This window comes from Dicentrarchus labrax, unplaced genomic scaffold (genome assembly GCF_905237075.1).
Source record: "Dicentrarchus labrax unplaced genomic scaffold, dlabrax2021, whole genome shotgun sequence".
Lineage (NCBI taxonomy): Eukaryota > Metazoa > Chordata > Actinopteri > Moronidae > Dicentrarchus > Dicentrarchus labrax.
In genome coordinates this window covers 5,185,110-5,205,633 of record NW_026136706.1, presented here as the reverse complement: position 1 = coordinate 5,205,633, position 20,524 = coordinate 5,185,110, and the positions used below count along the sequence as shown (strand labels likewise).

At 38.6% G+C, this 20,524-nt stretch overlaps 1 protein-coding gene across 3 annotated transcripts in view; it reads left to right on the top strand.

Annotated features, from left to right (window-relative positions):
- LOC127365869 (inactive dipeptidyl peptidase 10-like) overlaps positions 1-20,524 on the top strand; it is a 191,034-nt gene that overhangs the window by 141,267 nt on the left and 29,243 nt on the right. For all 3 annotated transcript variants that reach the window (XM_051404408.1, XM_051404411.1, XM_051404410.1), the window contains exons 6-9: positions 12,129-12,181; positions 14,716-14,797; positions 18,498-18,618; positions 19,923-20,077. In XM_051404408.1, coding sequence (XP_051260368.1) covers positions 12,129-12,181; positions 14,716-14,797; positions 18,498-18,618; positions 19,923-20,077 — 411 coding nt within the window. The remainder of the gene's footprint in view (positions 1-12,128; positions 12,182-14,715; positions 14,798-18,497; positions 18,619-19,922; positions 20,078-20,524) is intronic.

Sequence of the window (20,524 nt, the reverse complement as noted above, 5' to 3'; positions counted from 1 at the left end):
ACCATTAGATAATAGAAATACCTGTTGAGAGTCTTTCCCTGTTTAAACGCAATGCATACTGGGACACATTCCAGCTGAAAATGAGTTTACAATTTAAAGTTGTTGTGTTAACGAATCTCTAACTCTAACTAAAGCTGACAGTTCAGCTATGAATATGCACAGTTGATCGACTTCTCTGATGACACCTGTGAGATGTGTGAGTTGTTCATGTTGTCTGTGTAATTACGATGTTTTAGTACTGTCTGTACGGACGCTCCTGACAGCAGTGAAAATAGCTGACAACAGTATGTTACTTATGAACAAGGCTTAGCCAGAGATACAAAGGAGGGCAAAATGTGCTGAATGTTTAATCCCCCCAGAGCATCACAGGAGATGGACAAAAGCCTTCTGGCTGTGAAACAAGGGGTGAAACACAGTGACAGAACATAATCGTAAAGGGCATGCTCTTAGCCTTGAGTTGTAATTTAAGGTAGTCAATATTAAAAAAATGATATAATAATAATCTGCTAGCAGTCTTTAAAGGCATGTTTGCTTACATAGTATTTGCCACATGTTATAATAGTAAAGGTGACACCTTTATTGATGCATGATTGTTTCTACACAATGGGGCTGTTTGAACACATCACATGCAAAAATCATATTTATGCCTTCCCATCAGGGACAGAGGCAGGTTTGAGCTGGGTCAAGATCATTGTGAGAGATCACTGAAGGACATAAAAAGTCAGAAAAATGTGTTTCTTCAGTGGTTGCATAAAACACACTTCAGTGCTGTGCATATTCATTTGAATGAGCTTACATAAACCAGGTTTAGACCATTTTATCAACAGTGACAGTAATCTGGTTCTTTATATCAACTTTATTACATTCTGTCATACAGTATTAAGGACACACCTAGTGAAATCAGATTGGTCTTTACATATCTGAAATCAATATAACTAAGTAGCTGTCAGAACACATCTTCTACTATATGAAAGGTGCATGTATCACTAAAAAGTATTTTTTGTGTACATCATTTTATTTAAATAAGCAAGTCAAATTGACATTTAAAGCCTATATGAAACAGCTGTTGCCAGTCAGCCAATACAAACACTACTTCAGCGCTCTCCTTGAACTAATGCTCCACTTTCTACTTAATTCCAGGAAGTAATTTACTACATAAGAACATATGTCAGTGTGCAGCTTTGTCTGCTAAATATTATGTTCATATACTAATCTCAAGTTGTAAATCCAGTTTGTAGGATACGTAATGCTGCCCTGATTATTTTTTTTAGTTAACAGAGTAATGAATAAAAATATGTACAATGACCAAATGTTCATTGCGAATATATTTCATTTTCTTCCAATACCTGCTCCTGGCATCTAAAACATGATTAGCACTTGTAAGAGTAGGTTTAGGCAACTCAAAGCACTTGGTTAAGGTCTGAGAATCACCATGGTTTTGGTCTTTGCTGATATGAAATATGAGAATGTATATATATATATATATATATATATATATATACATCTTCAACCAAAACCAGAAGATTTCCTTTAACTTTAAAGCAGCCATAATCAATATCTATGTGTGTTAAATGTGTTAAAGGACTGTGAAAACAATGTGACAGTGTGAAATGGGTTGCTAGTCGTGATGACACTACAGAGAAATATCACCTGAATCTGCAGCTCCCCTCGGCTTTATGGAGCTTTATAGTGAGTTTCAGCTCATTGCTTAACTTGCTTTGTTTCACTCTTGGCGCTCATTTTCAGTAGGCAGCTGTTTTCAGTGAAAAGGCTCTACAAATCTAATGTGCACTACCTGCTCTGCACCAAACGACAGACAGACACAGTTAGAGACTGCCTGGTGAACATAGTGGAGCATTTAGCAGCGAAAGAGCCGTATTTCCCTCAGGAATTGGTGGAGACCAAAGACAGAGCGAAAAGGAAGTGAAGTATTAGACTTCATTCAGCAGGTGGCCAGAAACACGACTCCAAATGAATGCCAATGCTGCTTTGTAACTGCTGGATGTGTAAATAAGCAGCTGTTTGCTAACAAGTTCACCATATCAACTGAAAAAGTGATGATATGCCACTGCTGTGTTTACAACTTGTTTCTGCAGCCCCCAAGTGGCCAGCCACGCAGTTATTGCAGGTTTTATTAAATGATTCCTGTACATGTAACAACAAATGAGATGCAGGACACATGGCCTCTGGCATTAAAGTCTGGTGTGCTTTGTACATACGAGCTATTTGATTTGTCCTTCTGGTATGTGACGAATGTTGGATTGGCAAAAATGTTGCCACTGAAACGATGGCAGTATAGCGTAGTGCTACATTTAGGCTACTGCATTATACTGTATTGTTAGATAGCTGTTTTCATAAACCATTTCTGCCTCCAATAGGAAATATGTCTTCATTCTAAAGCATGTGTGACTCACAAGTATGCAGATGCTGTAAATTCAGAACACATCAACAAGTACAGTGTGCACCAGTCATTACAACACAACTAGCCTGCTTTTACATAACAAGTATCTCTATTCCACCTGACTTCTATATTCTGGCTTGATTGGAAATCCATCTGTTTTCTTTTGTTGTTTCTTACATTGTTGTCACCATTTAATGGGCATGAGATCAGATAATTATTATTATTATAGAAATGTGAATCCTTTTGTCAGTCTGGTGCCAAAACATATTCACACACTGCACAAAAATGAGGTCATGTGGAGTCATTGTGTATTACAGGATTTTGCGAAGTATCTGAGTGTGTTTTGTTTAATTTAACCTTTTTTTCATTAGATGTACTTTTTTGCCATGTTTGCTCTTTAAAATATTTTTTTCAGACCTGAAGCAGAGCTTTAATGTGGGTTTGTTGTAATCCCAGGCTTTGATCTATGAATTGTACCATGAAGTTTGTGCTTGCAGTTAATTGTAACCTGTAATGAATGATGAAAAGAGTAACAAAGGACCTGGATCTGCTCTAAAATGAGTAAACGAGTCTCCTCCTAATCATACACTTTGATCCCATGCAGGCTTTGAACTGAGAAGTTGTTCTATAAAACACAGACTTTGTTCTTGGAGTTCATAAGATATGCTGGTTATAGCTGGTTATAGCTGGTTATATGGATCTGCTCTGACGAGAGAAAAGGAGCCTCTTGTTACAAGGTTTTGGAGAAAGCTCTTTTAGCCCTTTTCGCCTATCTGTAGGATTACATACTGTTATCTGACTACATCTTTATCTGGGAGTGATTAAGCTTGATAAAAGCTCCTAATCTCTGGGATTCTTGTTTGTCACTGCTGACAACAGGCTTGTGTTTTTAAGTCTTGTAGACATCTTGTATGTGCAAATCCTTTTCTCATGCATTTTATTAGTCTTTATGTCATATAATGACATCTTGGTGGACTTGTGGTTTCAGCCATATCTAACTGCATCTGAATCATGTTGGGGACATTTGTTAAATGTTCTCTCTCTTCTTATAAGCACACTTTCTGATCCTTTTTCACTGAAGCTGAAAAAACATTTAAAAAGAAAAGAAAATAGCATATTAGCTTTAAGCTACAGACGTGTGTGGGTTTGAAGTTGACTGATTTCTCACTGATTCTGAGTGACAGCCTCCGTTGTTTTGCATGTCAAGCCAAGTAAATGGATTGTATGCTTGCATTCGTTCTGTATTTTTCCACAATATCGGTAGAAGATTTATTTGTTTCTGGCTGTCAATGCAAAATTTAAAAAGCCATTTTCCCACAGCTTTGTCTTGAGAGAGTTCTGAATAATGCAGATAAAAAAAAAAACTCTTAAAAAAAATGGTTTCATACTCATATGAGATGAATATACATATTCCACCTCAAGCCTGAATTGCTGATGAAAGAACAAATGAACTAAGTGGTGGGTGCGAGTGGGAAGTCACATACCTAATTCAAAAACAAAGGGAAAAGAGAAGACGGAAACTATGTGCACTGTCTCAGTTGATCCCACCTGGTGTTTTAGAAAAAGAACCAAATATCCCACTGATGTATAATTTTATGGTGGGAAAACAGCACCTGCGTCCTGAAACAGCATATCTGAGTCTGTTTGAATGGTGGCTGCTGCAGTGAATGGTGAAACCGACTATTATATATCAACATTTCTCCAATCATGCCAACAAAATCCAAGCGGTACATCTTTGTGATTTTGCTGTTATAGTAGAACACCTGTGTTCCTTTCTGTGTCTCTAAAAGCCTCTGGATGCTGTTGAACATGTTTAATGTACTCTGACTGTAAATATATGCAGAATATTACGAAGCATATAAACAAAGGAAGTAGGGAGAGCAACACAGTCAACACAGCAGATGAAATTCAAAATCACACAGCAATAAAACACCAAGCTACCATATGTGGGTTTGAGCAATGTGACAAAATATACTGTGAGATGATAGAAATGTATCTGTCAGAGATTATTCACACAGAGGTTTCCATCCCTTTAATGTCTGTGGATGTATTAGGCCGCTGCGGGCAATGTTGCAACTGAGTGAGCAGGACAGCCTTATTTGAATGTGGGATTTAGAGGATTTTGCATCAATGTGATGGAGTACCATGAATCGTCTGACATTTTCACGTTATTTTAGCTAAAAACAGTGAATCAATATTGTCTTATATAATTGCATATATGATATGAAAGATGGTTTTATCCATTTCATACACCCCTGGAGCTTTGAGACTTTGACTGTTCACAGACTGTTATATGTTATATAAGGCATAGAATCTGTGATTTAAGCCACAAGTTACTGAAAGTAAATTATTTTTCGGTTTGAAATGGCACTTACAGAAAATCTCAGCTTGGGTAAACAGTAAAAAACCTAGGTTCAGATGAGATGAAATCATCAAGAGGCTCTTAGTTTATAATCACCTGAAAATAAGAACTGTTGTGTTTTTCTTACCTTACAATAAACCGTTTTTATCCACAGAGGGAATGGGTCGTATTGAGAGCCTGTCACTTTGAACCGCCAGGTTTCAACAGTAGCCCAGAACGTACAAACCAAACAATGAACGTAGTTTGTCCTACACTGTGGTCCCGGGACCAACAGGGGTCCTTTAGTGGGTTGTTTCACAATCCTTTCAAATTGGGGGTCTGTGGCCTAATGTTCACCAATTGTTGTTTGGGAACCCCTGTCCTACACATCTGGAACCGGTGGGTGAGACGAGGGCACTGCAGGCAGCAACTACACTCCTAGATAGCATCCTACTAGATCCTACAGGTTGGACCTTTAAGGATGGTTATGAGAAATTTGTAACAGTCTGGTAATTGTTGATTTCTCAGACAGCAGCGACATCACTAAAACTTTATCCAACTGGGCAAAAATATGAGCGGATTAGTGGAGGTTGTGACAGAGGAGGAGTCAGTTAGCGCTTCATTTGGAGGTAAGACATTTAAAGTTGGTAAAAGTCTCTCGTTACACAGACCAACGGAGTGTGCAAAACGAGAAATGTCAGTCTGTAAACTGTCAGGGATGTTTAGAACAGAAACACAGCTTTAAAGTTCGCCTTTGAAAATTGGGCTAACCGAGTTTGTTTACGACATGTCTGATCGTCTGAATCCTTGTGTTTCTTGGCCCTATGGGTCTGTTTCTAGTGATGTTGGCGCATTCTGAGATGCAGTTACTTTATTGAGACACAGTGTGATCATAACCATATTGGCTGGAGCTACAAAAATAAAACCCCAGTTGTAATAAACCATAGTTTATTTTTTGAAAGATTGCAGCCAATTAGTGATTTTTTCATGTAAAACAAAATGCAAGCCATGTCAAAATTGGTCCTGTCTGAGATATCCTATTTAATTAGAGTTAGAGAAAACAATCTTTGGAGTGTTTTTTTCTTTGTTTTTTCTGGTCCGTGGAGTCTGGTCCCTTTGTTCAAGTTTTGACCAAATCAAAAGCAAAGGGTGAAGCAGTTTCAGCCTTTTGAAGTTTGAAATGTTGATCTAGGAGTATAACCCAGGACCTTAGAGTGAAGATGAAATATTTCTTCAAGTTATCCTAGAGCTCGACTAATGGTGTGTTTCTGTGCAAAGTCACTAAGTGGGCCTGTTATAATGGGAAGCTAGTGCATTGTCACAAACACGAAGGTGCAAAAGTTCAAAGCCAGACGCTTCATACTTGTATCTAGAGACAACATTACCATGACAACCAGATGGTTTCAGGGCACTGTACAATGTCAGCTGCACATATCCTATAGTCTAAAGCTTTGTTATTCTTTCGTAGCCATTTGGCACGACATGTTTTCCACTGCACAGATCCATCCTGGGAGCTGCTCGCGGCTATCGATTTTCTCGTTGCTTATAAGTGGGCTGATGCCGGGGGGAGGAGGAGACTCAGTTACACTTCTTCTGTGGTGACACACCCAAAAGACACTCCTTAAGTGTCTATTTTTTTTTCCTCTTTACTCAAATGTTGTAGTTTCATGTCATACAATATCTCTGGGGAGACTACATACTGTGAAGCCCCTGTCTTTAGTGAGGGTTCTGTTCTTGAAGACATTTTTAATTACAGAAATTACACCATCTGTATGTTAAAAGAGTTATCAATCATCAATGCAGTCATTCATCCTGTCCATTCAGTGAAGCAATCCCTTTAGCTAGATGTAAGAAATGGCAATGTTGGCTATTACAGACTGCTGAAGTCTCAAATTAGATTCAGCTGAAATTCAGATTTTTTATTTACACACATAGGGAACTGTGGATTTGGTCCGCCAACTTGTACAGAATTTTTACTATTTCCCACAAGCCCGAGAATGTTGGCAACTTGACAGACTGAAGGCAGTAAAGTGACCACGGCTATGAAAATTGTCATGTCAATCTCTTTGTGGCTGTAATAAAAGCACACTCAAAGCCAATCCCAAAGGAGACAGAGAGACAAAGATAAGGAAGAGAAGGTAGAGGAACAGTTACAGTATATTTGTTTAACTTTGTTAAAGTGATCAACTAAATGTGAATCACTGGATGAAGTTACCTTAAATAATGAGGAGAAATGGGAAGAAGTGCAGTCAAATATTATAACAACAATTTATACAGCCCATTTAAAAGCAACAGGTCTTTAGCCTGGATTTAAAAGTGGCCATAGATGTGGAAGATCTGACAGTGAGAAGAAAACTGTTCACCTTCGGATTTTAAATGATGAGAGGAACATAAAGGGTATGGATTTAGAATATAGGTTGAGTAGATCGGAGATAAAGGCTGGTGCCAATCCTTGCAAAGCTTTACAAACAAATATAATAACTTAAAATTAATAAATCATGTGACGTTTAAAATTAAGGTAACCACTAACAAGGATAGTAACTAAAAGAAGGTTAACATTTGGGTTAGGTCAGCTGATTCTACCTTGTAATAGCCAGTCTTCTCACTGATGGTCTTGTGTGTTTATGTAGGTCATATAGAGGCATCATTCAGCTACTCCTTGTAGTTGGTTTAAGCATGCAGATGTTGAAAGATAAAATTCTGCAAGGAATTCAAAAGGTTTTGGATTCAATAAAATGCAATCAAACCCTAAGCCTGGTTGTCATATTGTCAGGGGTGGTCAATATGTGCTCTCAAAGATCAGCCTTGTAATATTAATAACTTTTTGTTATATTGACACTCATACTTTTGGTTTTAATCATTATATTCATCTTCACAGCCACTGTTGTATTTGAGTGTTGAAAATGTCACAACCTTTATTGTTTTATCATCGAGCTGGCAATAAAGGTCACCATACCCATGTGAGCTCTACACTCCATTTAATGGAGTATTGCTGAAAAGTTCATTTGAGGGCTCATCTGTGGAGGATTTTTCTCTTTCATGGCAGAAAATGAGGAAGTTTCAGCTTGTCAGAGTTTGAGAAATGTGTCTGAGCACCTTGGATGATCAGTTTTTGCACTCTCAGGCACAGAGAAATATTTGTAATAACGCCCGCAAATTTATATCGAGCACACTCAACCCCTGTGTCAACCACAGTACCTTCAGTATGCCCTGAGAAGTTACACTCTGCATAAAGTCGATATGAGTCGCTTGGAGTTCGGTGAATCCTCTTCTCTCTAAACAGTAATTTACTTTCGCTATGAACAAGAGTCTTTATTATTGATGTTCCAGCTTATTGTTATGGGCCGCTCATGGGTGCTTAGGCTGGAATCCAAAGCCTTATTGTTGTCTTTGTATAATGTCTTTGTAACTGCCATAAGCCTCATTAACATCTGTTTAGTTTCTTAGACGTGTACTTTAGAGAAAAACACGATAATATACTCTTTTCTCTGTAGAGATTAGATACCATTTAATTGGACCATAAACCTATATCATATGTAATATTTCACTTTTATAGAAGGTGCAGCATACTATCGGCTAGTTACTGCAATAACACTTACACCTGCAGTTGGCCCCCTGGCGGCAGCAGACACAAACTGTTAAAACAGCACTGTGAGATTAGGATCTTTGAAGCTGATGTGGTGAACTTGTTAGCAAACAACCTGGCAGTCTAATAGTCACTCTCCTCCCGCTCTGTTTTGGTCTCCACCATCTCCTGAGAACAATTGTCTGGCGCTTTAGCTCTAAATGCTCCACTATGATTGTGTTAATTTATCACTAATTGTGTCTGTCTGCTGTTTGGTGCTGAGCAGGTATTGTACAGTGGGTTTTTGCTAAAAAACAGTAGCTGCCGAAGCAGAAACAATGCTACAAGAGCAGTAAAAGGGAATCAACACAGTAAAGCGGCATGCCAGAAAACCAAAACAATGAGCTAAAAAGAGATCATTTTCTGTGGGCTTGTCACTATGAGGAACAGCATTCACATTACACAGTAATTAATCTAATCTAATCTAAATATTGGTATCACAATATATATATATATATATATATATATATATATATATATATATATAGCTTATAGCTGCTTTAAGCAATGTCTGCATTGCTAAAGTTGCTAAACCCTACCAACTGAGGTCCTGCAGTGACTTTGCCATATAGTGCCAAGTGTGATATTGAAGGCCTGCTACCAACAATGGCTAATTCATTATTTTTCTGGGAATGTTATTATATTACAGTTTTCAATTCTCTGACTACTTGTCTCACAGACAGTAGTTAAATAAGGCACTTTGCAGTCACTGCTGAGGTGTTGACATGTCTCAAAATAATAGAATGCATCCACACTCAACCTCAGCTTGACATTTGGATGTATACCTGGTGAACAGTCCCTGAGGAAATGGAAAAAATAAATAATAAAAATGAAATCTAATCTTTGGGTTCAGGTTCTTGTCATGCAGTGAGCCCCGTCTGTTTCCTTATTAGCTAATGCGACCATCCTGCTGCTGGCTTTATATGAACACAGCATGGCAACTACACCAGTCAAACGCGCTTCTCAGCATAGATACACTTGAATATGAAGCCGTGTGTGAAATAAACCTTAACTGATTATGTTTAGCTCACCTATGAACCAATGCAGCTTCTCAAACGGTGTCTACAGCAAAACTTTTAAAATAACCATTAATAATATGATTGCTACTAAGTTTTGTGAACTCTGGGCTCCAAGTTTAACCACAATAATGGTCCCTTCTTTGTAGCTTTTAATCTTTGCTATGGTGCTTTTAGTAGCAGGTATCCATAAATCTCATCTTTACACAACTTGAGTCAGGCAAGGTGGAAAATAAGTTTGATAAGATGTGCGATAAGTTCTGTGTTTTTATAAGATGGATGGCAGTAACCAAGCCCTACCAGTTATTCAGGAAGTCAAGTCATGTTCTTGCCGATGTGTGCTGGGGAGGCATCGTCAAGCTGCCAGCAGGCATAACGCACTTGTGAGGAGAAAAGGGAAAAAAAACAACATAAAGGCTTAGCCACTGTTGGGTTGGACAGCCTGAAGGAATGGTCCAAAATTAACTCCACCTTGGACAACACCTTCCAAGATGATGCGGAGCACTCATAGCCTCTGGTTCATCCCTCGAGGTGTACCAGGAAGCACTTAAAGCTCTCGTTTGTGCCATTGAGTTGCACAATATTTCTTGCCAGCCAACAGCCTCAGTAAAATGAAAGGGGGTGATAGCTTTTTCTTTGGACTGATTTTCTTTTTGTTTATGCCTGCCTAGCTAGAACAGATTGTATGAGAGCATGCTTACAGGTTTTATCTATTTCTGTGCTTATCTTTGTAAAAGCACAGGTACATAATTCAATAATATGTAGCTCGCACTTTTGTTTTTCCTCTTTAAATGAGATAAGCAGTGATAGCTGCTTGTATTTCCATGTCTGTATTTCCTCTGTGATATTGTATTTATTTATTTGCATCGTTAATATTAAAAGTTATACTCTTTCTTCCTTGCTGATTGACCTTACTTGTTTAATGGACTCCAAAGATGTCCACTGTCAACATTTATCCTTGGTCTTAGATAGGATTTCAACAAAACTAGTACAGAAAAATGCTTCTCCACCAGTGGAAATCCTCATTCTACCAATTTAAATGTCTTAATTTGGAATATTTGCCTGTGCCTATAATTAATTTATATCAGTTGGTGCATGGCTTACTGTAACAAGCATTTGCCAAAGTCATCAGCGTTAGATCATCTTCTGTCCCAGTTTGAGAGATCACTGATATTGACTTGCCATTTTTATTTTGGTAATAGCCTCAGTCATTCACCAATCTGTGCTCCTATACCATAATCTACATGCATATTTTACAGCATTAAAGTGTTCCCTACCTGACTGAAAAAAGGTCTTTCATTTTATGGTCACGGCCCCCTGGTGCAACAGCATACATCCATACGCTTTTGTGTGTCTGATCTTTGTAGCAACAGTCTGGTGGTGCGTTATTTCTTGCTTCAACATGGCAATGCAACCTGTACAGAGAGCAAGGCCCACGAAGAAAGTATTTTGGTATGGAAGAGCTTGTCTGATCTGCACAGACAGCCCAGCATCCCTTGGAATTACATTAATACTGGATAATTCTGCAGCTCACCATTAATGTCCAGAGCCAACGTTCAGTGCCAATGCAGGAAGCACTTTGTCAGACATGGACAGTGTGGAGGTTGAGGTGGTGGACACCTACATCTATCTATCCATCTATCCATCTATCTATCTATTGTTGTATATTAAGTAGTGATGATGTGAAGATGTGTTGAAGAGAAGTCCGCTGACACCGTCTGGATTGTATCTAAAGGTTTATTACAAAAAGATACAGCATCATTTCAAGCCCCGGGAGCTTGGAGAGCATCCTGCCAAATGAACAGCTTTGTCTATTTTGCATTGAACATAGGTTTTTATAGGTATGTTGTTTACTCCAAAAGATAGAAAAGAAACATCTGGTTCTAATACAGATATGTGAGCTAAAAACAGGGAGATGGGGGTTTTCAAGGTGGAGGTCAGAGTAAGAACTACTAACATTACATATGTTGACAAAATATCATTTGAACTTATAACAAAATGTAATTTAAATGTATAAGCCTTCAGATACCACACTATCTATCTATCTATAACAGTAAAAGGGACATTTTGCCCTTAGTAGGTAGTTACCGCAGCAATATACAAATTTACCTCACATGACACAATTTACTTACAATTTAGTTACTTTGATGACAGAAATAGAATTACACCCCATTTTACACCCATTGTCAATCAAGTGTATCTCTGAGTTTTTACATTAGCAGTACAATTTTTTCCACCATAGTTGCCTCTTGTAATAAATTCCTCTGCTTTGTATCAGAGCTGAACACATGAGTGTCATTTTCATGATGAAATGCAAAAATATGGCCTGTTTTTGTGACCGATCACCAGCCTCGGTCAGAGGTCTATTATCATGTCAGCCACAGCTTCTCCGGTGGGGGTTTCAGACAGCTTTACATGCACCCCTCTGTCACTTTGAATGTCTCTCTCTCGCTCTTTCTCTCCCTCCGTCTCTCCGTCTCTCCCGGGCTTCCAGCACACAGGCACTCGGCGATGATGGGTTTCTCAGATGGAATTAAAATGTCTCGTCCCACAGCTGTCACCCATGCAAATTGCATTGTCTACAGATTCTATCACTGAGAACAGCCAGCAGTCTGTTTTGTTTGACTCCTTCTTCCTTTTCATTTTTTGTCATGAAGTCATTATCTGTGGCACTGCTGCTTCTCTCGTTAATGTTTCAGACAGTCATCTTTTAATCTGCCTCTCTCTGTCTTTATTTTGCTGCAGGTTTACCGCCACTCCTACATGGCCTCCTACAGTATCTACAATATTCACACACGGTAAGTGTTTTTGTTCTCCTCAGCCTTTGCTCCGAGGCAACCTGTGTGGTAAAAAATACTTTTCATCAGGAAAAACACAACTGTGAGCCACGCTGGTTGGCAAAATATTACAACACAGATACTATCAGTAAAGTGCAATGAAAGTATTCTTATTACCTATTTACATGTTGCAACTTGCATAAGGAAAAGTTGGGTGTTTCTCAATTTACCCAGGGGCCCCCGGATTGGCTAGAACATATTGTATTGAACATATTGTGGATGAATTTGTGCCATTTGGGAGTGTCCCATATCTGTTGATGTTCTGGGCAGAGGTTTCCAAAGTCTGACAACCCCACTGCACTCCTCCCCACCCCCAATGTACATTTTAGTAAACTGGCACCACTGAACATATGCTGATTCAAGTAAAACAGATAAATACCCTCAGAAAGTGTAAGTGACACCGACAAAAAAATATGTGTATCATGTCTGTATGTTCAGGTTTGACCAAGTTATGACTCTCACTGTTCAACCTGAGTACAGCTTTGCAGACAGATAAACTCCTCGACGAGTGACAGGTGTATTGTCTTCCTAATTGAGACGTTTCCTTCAAAATGTGTGTGATTTCTGTCCCTGTCTGCCGTAACTGAACATGTGAGACTTATTTCCTGGCTGACCTAAGGTACTCCTATTGACTACTGTAACACTTTTAATGCCAGTAACTAGCCTGGGATACAGACAAATCTGCCAAGCTCATTTGATCTGGGAGATACGTCTGGCCACATTCAAACGGAATTCCAACAGCCTTTGATCCGGTTGGGCCAATCACAACCATTTATTTAATATGGAGTGGGTTTTATGTAATGATTGACAGAGGCCTGTCTGATTTAAGAAGTCACGTTTTACTGCTCTGATAGATCTGTCCAATTGTGTCCAGTCTGCAGGTCCATCTAGAGAAACCACAGGCTCACAAAACTCAAATCAAACAAGGCAATGATTCAGAACTAAGATTCTGTTACTGCATTGCTTATTTCTCGTCTCAAATGTTTTCAAAAACACAGTTTAGTGCACTGTTTAGCTTTAATTTTGAGAGAGTATGTGACCAGGCAGCCATTTTTTTTCCAGCTTCCAGCATCCAATTGTGTCCAGAGCCTTTTCGGTCTGCACCCTTTGATAAAGCCCTTTGAAAATGAACTGCATTTGTGAATCAGTGTGGTGATGCCAGTCTATTAATAACCTCCGTGAGCTGTGTGTCACAGCAGCTGCTGCTCCACCTGCTGACTGTCGGCAGCCAAAACTACAATAACAAACTTTTAGTTGCTTTTAGAACACCAGCATGCTCCTGTAACTTTCACCTCATGCAGTATCTTTGATTCATGTCGCTCCCTCCTGCTCGCGCGGAGAAACGAGCCTCACAGTTTTAAAACCTTTGCTGTAGGAAAATCATTTTAAAATCAAATCCATTGAAATTTAGATATTTGTTTATCTAAAAACTGAAAGTCGAACTTTAATAGCTCTCAAAATGTACCTCTAGTGGTATTTCAGACCAGCACATATCGAATGTCTGACACTTCTACATAGAAGCAATATAAAACCAAGAACTCTTAAAACACAGTAAAATGAATCTTGTTGAACAGAGTTGTGCTTTTCTCAAGACTTACTCTCTCTATTGCATTTATATTCTACAGACTAGCTTGACTGTGTGACTGCAGAGTTCTGGATTATAACACAGATGAACTGAAAACATCGCCACAGTAAAATAACAGTGAAATAATGTTCACCTATGATACATTAAATGTTGCAGACTATCAGTAAATCAGCCTACAGTCTGTAGCATCATGCTGCTTTGCAGGTGGACCTTCAGAACATCCTGCACAGTTGTGTCCAAAGTACTGATCCCAGACACGCTGGGATGTGTACATCCTGCCAGTCACGGTGACGGGCAAGATTCCCAAAACTAATCAGAGAGGATTAAAACTTTATATTGGGTGATGGGATTTGCCTGTTCAGAAATGTGTGTCGTTTGATGAAGCTTTATGATAAATTCTGCAGATATTGTGCCATTTTGGGGCACCACACTGGCACTTTATTTTTATCTCAGTCAGGCTTTGATATTATCTGTTGGACCAAGAGAAACGGACACATAACACAGGAAAAAACTGGCCCATCATGAACCTTAGCTTGCACTAAAGTAATTGCTGTGTTCATATTACCGGCCATGGTTGTATGTGTGTTTTAGATTTGCAACTAATTACAGTATTTTTACTATTGATTACACTGCTCATTACTTTCTCAATTAATGTTTGGTCGATAAACATAAAAAAACTGTCAAAAATGCTCATAACAATATCCTAGCCCCCAAGGTGACATCATTAAATGTCTGACTAACAGTTCAAAACCCCAAAACACAATTTACTATAATGGAAAACCAAGAAGAGAAGCTGGAACCATCAAATTGTGAATTAGTTTTACATTTTTAATTTGTGGCCTTAAGCATTGTGGCCTACAACCAACACTAGATGTTAGTGATGACATTGCTTGTTGTCTGTTTTTTTCAGGGAGGTTTGGGAGCTGGACCCTCCTGAGGTGGTGAACTCAGTCCTGCAGTATGCTGCCTGGGGAGTGCAAGGGCAACAACTGGTGAGAACACACAGAAAAACCTACCACAGCCTCACCCTGCCTTTTAGCAATGCCTTACTCTGCCTGCATTAGCAGCATTACATTTTAGATTTAGTGAAGATTAAATCATGTACTTTCTTTTGTGTCCATGTAGTTATTTGTCTGCTGAAGCTTACAGTAAATAAGTTGTTATAAAAGCTTTTTTTTTTTCAAGGATGCATAAGAGTTACTGTAATAAAAACCACAACAAACCGCAACAGTCTGTATACGGCGTCAGAATTTATACAGAAAGAAATCATATTTCAAAGGCTTTGTGATTATTGACCTTCGGCTCCAGGCCTGTGGCTGGCATATAAACAGAGATACAAAGGGCCATGGCACTTTTCAACATGCTCGGAGATGTGTGTGTGTGTGTGTGTGTGTGTGTGTGTGTGTGTGTGTGTTACTGCTTTTACTGCATGTGTATTTGAACCATAAACTGTGGTTATATAGTGCCCAATGCGCATCTAATTCAGAATTCTCCGCTTTACTCATAATGTACTCATGTTCAGTTTTTTTTGAGGGAACCTAATTAGATGCTAATTTTCTCCCATCATACCTTTTTTATTTATCTACACCGAGCAGATGGGGAGGCTTTTTTTTGTTGACAGCTAAAACGCTAAAGCATAGTAGAGCTGCTCTGTCCATATTTGCAAATTTCACCGTGTAATATTTGAGCATAAATCAAACACAACTCCATTAGCAAGCTATTATGGTGATAAGGAGGTGAGAGCTAGACTGATGTGAAGGCTTTCCAGCTCTTGAGTGGCAAACGCACCATCATTAGCTAGAATCTAGCATCTATGGAAACACTGACATGACTTGTGTTTTTTGAGAGTGAGAGAGAGTGAATGAGCCTCACAGCAACTCTTTGGGAATGTGTGTATTCTCATTAGGAAGATGCCAGTGAGTTAAAATTTAGAATATGAATTAGGGGTTCATCCACATCTAAACAGGACGAGGTGAGCAGGATAATCTTCCAGTTTAGGAAGTTTTCTAATTAGCTGTTTGAATGTCTTTGATCATTTATAAATGTGTATTAGAGGTTTGAGATTGAGAAACAGGAATTATAATGTTGCCATGCATCTAGTGTGGGCTACAACTGGAGCCCTATTTTTGGCCCATATTTTTGTACATTTTGGAAAATTGACACCATTAAAAGTTTGCCGAATAAGCTATTAGCATATCCTGTTTGCATTGTAGCCCTGGATTAACAGACAACTATCACTGGACTACTTTGATACTAAAACATTTTTTTTTAAATATGATGATTCCTAGGCAAGTTCTGGAGTCATAAGATTTGCCTATTTTCTATGACGTCTAAGCAAATTCATGGATATTTACTCATGATTAAGATAATAATATCATATATTTTGGACAGTGCAAATCACATTGACTGTAAGAATATGTGTCTGATGTCTGTGTGTTCAAACATGACTGAGTTATGAGTCAGAGAAACAGTGTCATTATTTTTTTTACGTAAATTGTAGCAATGGGAGCTAAGGGTTGCAAAATATCTTAATTGGCTCCCTGGGGAAGTGTGTCTCACTGTTTCAAAATATCTCATATGAATTAAGAATTTTGCTCATGGTGAATATTCTGCTCACTTTCTAGAATTATTACTCTTATTACTACAATAAGTTGTGAGTAGAGGTATTTTACAGACGTCCAACATTATTTTGGAATTGTGAAGCAATTTTTCTTTTTATACTTTTGAAAATAGATAAAAAAAATATTGTTGTAAAGAACAGCATGTTTATATATATATATATATATATAGTTTTGTCAGTGTACACATCTAACAGACATAGAGCAACATTAGTATTCACTGGGAGTCACCTGACAAAAGGAAGTCCAATATTCACTATCCTTTCTTGGTCTCCACCAACCCCTGAGGGAAATATCTGGCTCTTTAGCTGCTAGATGCTCCTCCATGTTCAACAGCATGTTGCTGTCTGCTGTTTGGTAATGGGCAAAGTCGAGTGGGTGTTTTCTAAAGACACAGCAGTACAAAAAAGTGTTTTTAGTGCAAAATTCCCTTTTTGTAGAAGTCACAGTGTATGAAAGTTGGGAAATATTTGAGCGATTGACTCACACATGGTTGGTTTCGGTCTAGAGGTAAATCTCAATTTGTGCAGGTAACATATGGGAAAAAACAGCACTATCTGAATTTCCTATTTCCCAGGGCCAGATCTCTAAAATCCCTAAAACAGCTTCTAAAACGTTATCTAACCTACAGCAATAAAACCTCAAATGGCTGATTATTCTCACTCTACAGTTACTGTAATGAGTCCCCCATTTTAGAGCAGAACTTCATTCTTGCAGAGTCTGCTATTAAATAATCATTTCTGTGAACCTTTTAGCACATGCATAGACTGCCTTCTGGACTGATGATATCTTGATGCCTTCCAGCCAGACAGCACAGGGCTTTGCTGACAGTGAGGTTATGTCAGTGCAGAGAGAGGCCCTTTGCTAATTAATTTTTATGGAACATCACATAAGGCCACAGACTTTTGGCTTTTTGGAAAGGCCAAGGAAAGATTCCATCTGAGACAGACATTGGTCTGTGTGATGTTGAGAGATGTTTGTTGGACAAGTTGGATTTTTGTACTTTGTGAAATGTGTCAGCTAAGGTCAACACTGTTTTTTTCTGCAGGGAAATGTAGGTTGCACTCTTTGTATGGTGGATAGTACTACTAATGCAGAAGTTATTGTTCCAAACAGCTAAGGGCTAAGATGTGATCTCCCAAATTTGCCTAAAAATAATCAAGTTTTTATCATTATCACTGTAATCCAGTGATAGTTGGACATTAGAGGGTGACACAGGAGTGGATTTTCACTCCTGTCCCTTCGCAATCCCATGACAAAGTAAAAAAAACAACCTGTCTTGTCCCAGTCCTATGATGAATAATGAAACTGATCCCATCCTGCAGAAATCCCACAAGAACCCTGTGACCCACAGGAGTCCTGAAAAAATGTCTCTCTACTGGACATCCATGGGTACACTGCAAACAGGAACTGGGCTAAAAAAAAAACATGCTTAAAGTTGTAACCTGTAGTGTTATGTTCTCTAATGGCAACATTATACCTCATCTTTACATTCCTGAAAAAGCATTATGGGAACTGTAGTTACAAATCTTCAGCAAAAATCCTTTTTTATGTTGCATTGTTATTTTTTTTTATTTTTTTTACTAAAAATGTCCAGTCAACATGTTTTTTAATGGGTTCCCATTCTTATGCAGATATTTGTATCTGTGATGAAAACCTGCTGACATACAGGCAAAAATACAGAACAGTTTTGAATTAGAGAGTTTGGGTGCGTTGGCAGGTTGCAGTTGTCTAAGTCTTGTCTGAGTAGAGACCTACAGCGTCAGACAGAGCAGTGCAATTAAAATCTCAAGGCCTTTGGAGGAGTAACAGGTTTGTTTCTAGTACATTAGAGTTAATCGCTCGATTGCTTTCCGACACCGCCTTGCACCTTTAATCCTAAAAGAATAGTTTGGATGCTTGAGCAGATAATGTGTGTATTTAATATTGTTATTTAATTGTTAATCCAGTGGATGTGTGCTACAGTTGTGAAGCCTGAAATCTGACACATACTTGAACATTTAACAGCCATGCACTAGTATTCCTCTCCTGCAGCATTTCTAAAGTCGTGACTGTGTGTGCTTCATCTCTACAGATCTACATATTTGAAAATAACATCTACTACCAATCCGACGTCAAGAGTAACTCCCTTAGGCTGACGTCCTCAGGGAAGGAAGGAGTCATCTTCAATGGGATTGCTGACTGGCTTTATGAAGGTACGTATCAGCTCTCATTCTTCCACAAAGCACACAGTTTAGCCCTATTCCTGGTAGCTGTTTGAAGAATCTGTGGCAGAGAATTTCAGTGAGCTTGATGTCAGATAATGATGTGTTGAGAAACTGCGTATAGAGATGGAAATATTTATAATCATTTTTGAAGTGTTGACAGACTGTCTCATTAAACTGTAAAGGCATATGTTGAGAAACATTACTTTTATAAAAGACAAGGATTGAATATTCATAATGTTTGTTCTAGTGCAGATATCTCGCCACTGGGTGTGAGCCATCGTTTTATGTGCTTTAACTTAACTCACACTGCATGCACTTAGTGACGTCGGGCATTCTCTCAGGAGAAAAGAAGATTATGTAAATCTTACAAAAAGGCAAGCGACCACGGTAACTGCACTGCTGTTATGTCCTGGTTTTTTCCTTTTATTCTTAATTATATTCATGAAGTATAATAATGTAGCAATCAGTGATGGTTGACCCCAAAATTAGAGCTTCATTTAATGCCTCTTTTATTTTATTAGATCTTTTTTCCACTTCAGTATGTTTAATTCTCTGCCTGTATTTGAAGAGCATGTTTGTTTATTACTATTAACGGCGAGATAAGGCTGTATTTTCTATGAAAGGACAGGAAACATTCAAAGATTTATCATCACTTATGGGATATTAACTAATGTTTTAAAGAGTTGGGTCTGGACTTACTCTATTTGAAAAGTGTCCTGAGATAACTTCTGTTATGAATTGGCGCTATATAAATAAAATTGAATTGAAAATTGAATTGAATTAACAGTGCCCTAAAATATGATCAAAGTGATCAGCTGAATGTGAGCGAAGTGTTAAAGAGCAAATTCAGAAAATGTACCTTGAGTGTGAGCACGGATACAAAAATATTTTACCAAGTTTCATACTTAATTTATCATCTTTATTGTTTAAACCACTTAACTCGTTCCTTTGTTACTTCACGTCATCTTCATAAGACAAGTAAAAATAGAAATGTTCACAGAGGGTAACACATTTCCATCTAACTGAATACTGTACTGTAATTTAAAGCTGCTATAAGTGTAAGTTGTAAATGTTTAACACTGTCACCACAGTGGTAGTATCACAAAAGGCATAAAGGCTATAATCACATCAAAATCCTACGTATATTTAAACTAGCTTTAAGCATCTATTGGCAGATCATATGTTGTGATATTTTGTGTTACGAGATGGTAAAAACGAATTTACTTTTTGATCCTTAAATTGCGATTCAGTAAAAGAATGTAGCTCATCCTGTTTTTCCTCCTTCCAAACAGAGGAGATCCTTCAGACCCATGTGGCACACTGGTGGTCACCTGACGGGGAGAGGTTGGCCTTCCTGATGCTTAATGACAGTCTGGTGCCCAACATGGCTTTACCTCGTTTCACCGGCATGACATACCCCAAAGGAAAGCAATACCCGTACCCCAAGGTAAATTTAGAAGTCACACCATTAACCATCAGCTTCCAGGCAAATATGAAGTACAAGATATTGGGTGTCACATATGCTTGTTTGCTTCTTTTCAAGAGTGAGATGAGAAGATCAATATCATTCTATATTGTACGTGCTACTCTCTCTTCTAACGGACTTCGCTACTGGTTTATCACATCAAGGCTCCTGCTTTGTCCCCCTGAGACAGGTCTTTGCACACACCGTCCAATCAGGAGGTAGCAACAACACACTAAAAAGCCCGAGCGCATCTGCTGTTCATCTCCCTTTTGCACTCAGACACCTTAAAACACAAATCTACACTGGGAATCTCCAGCCACCCTCCGGTGTCGCTGAGTAATGTCCTCTACCACCAACAAGCTTTTAGTCGTCTGTCTCTTTTCCGCTGCCTCGGCCTGGTGCCGCCAGCCAAGGCAGCGGAAGCAGGTG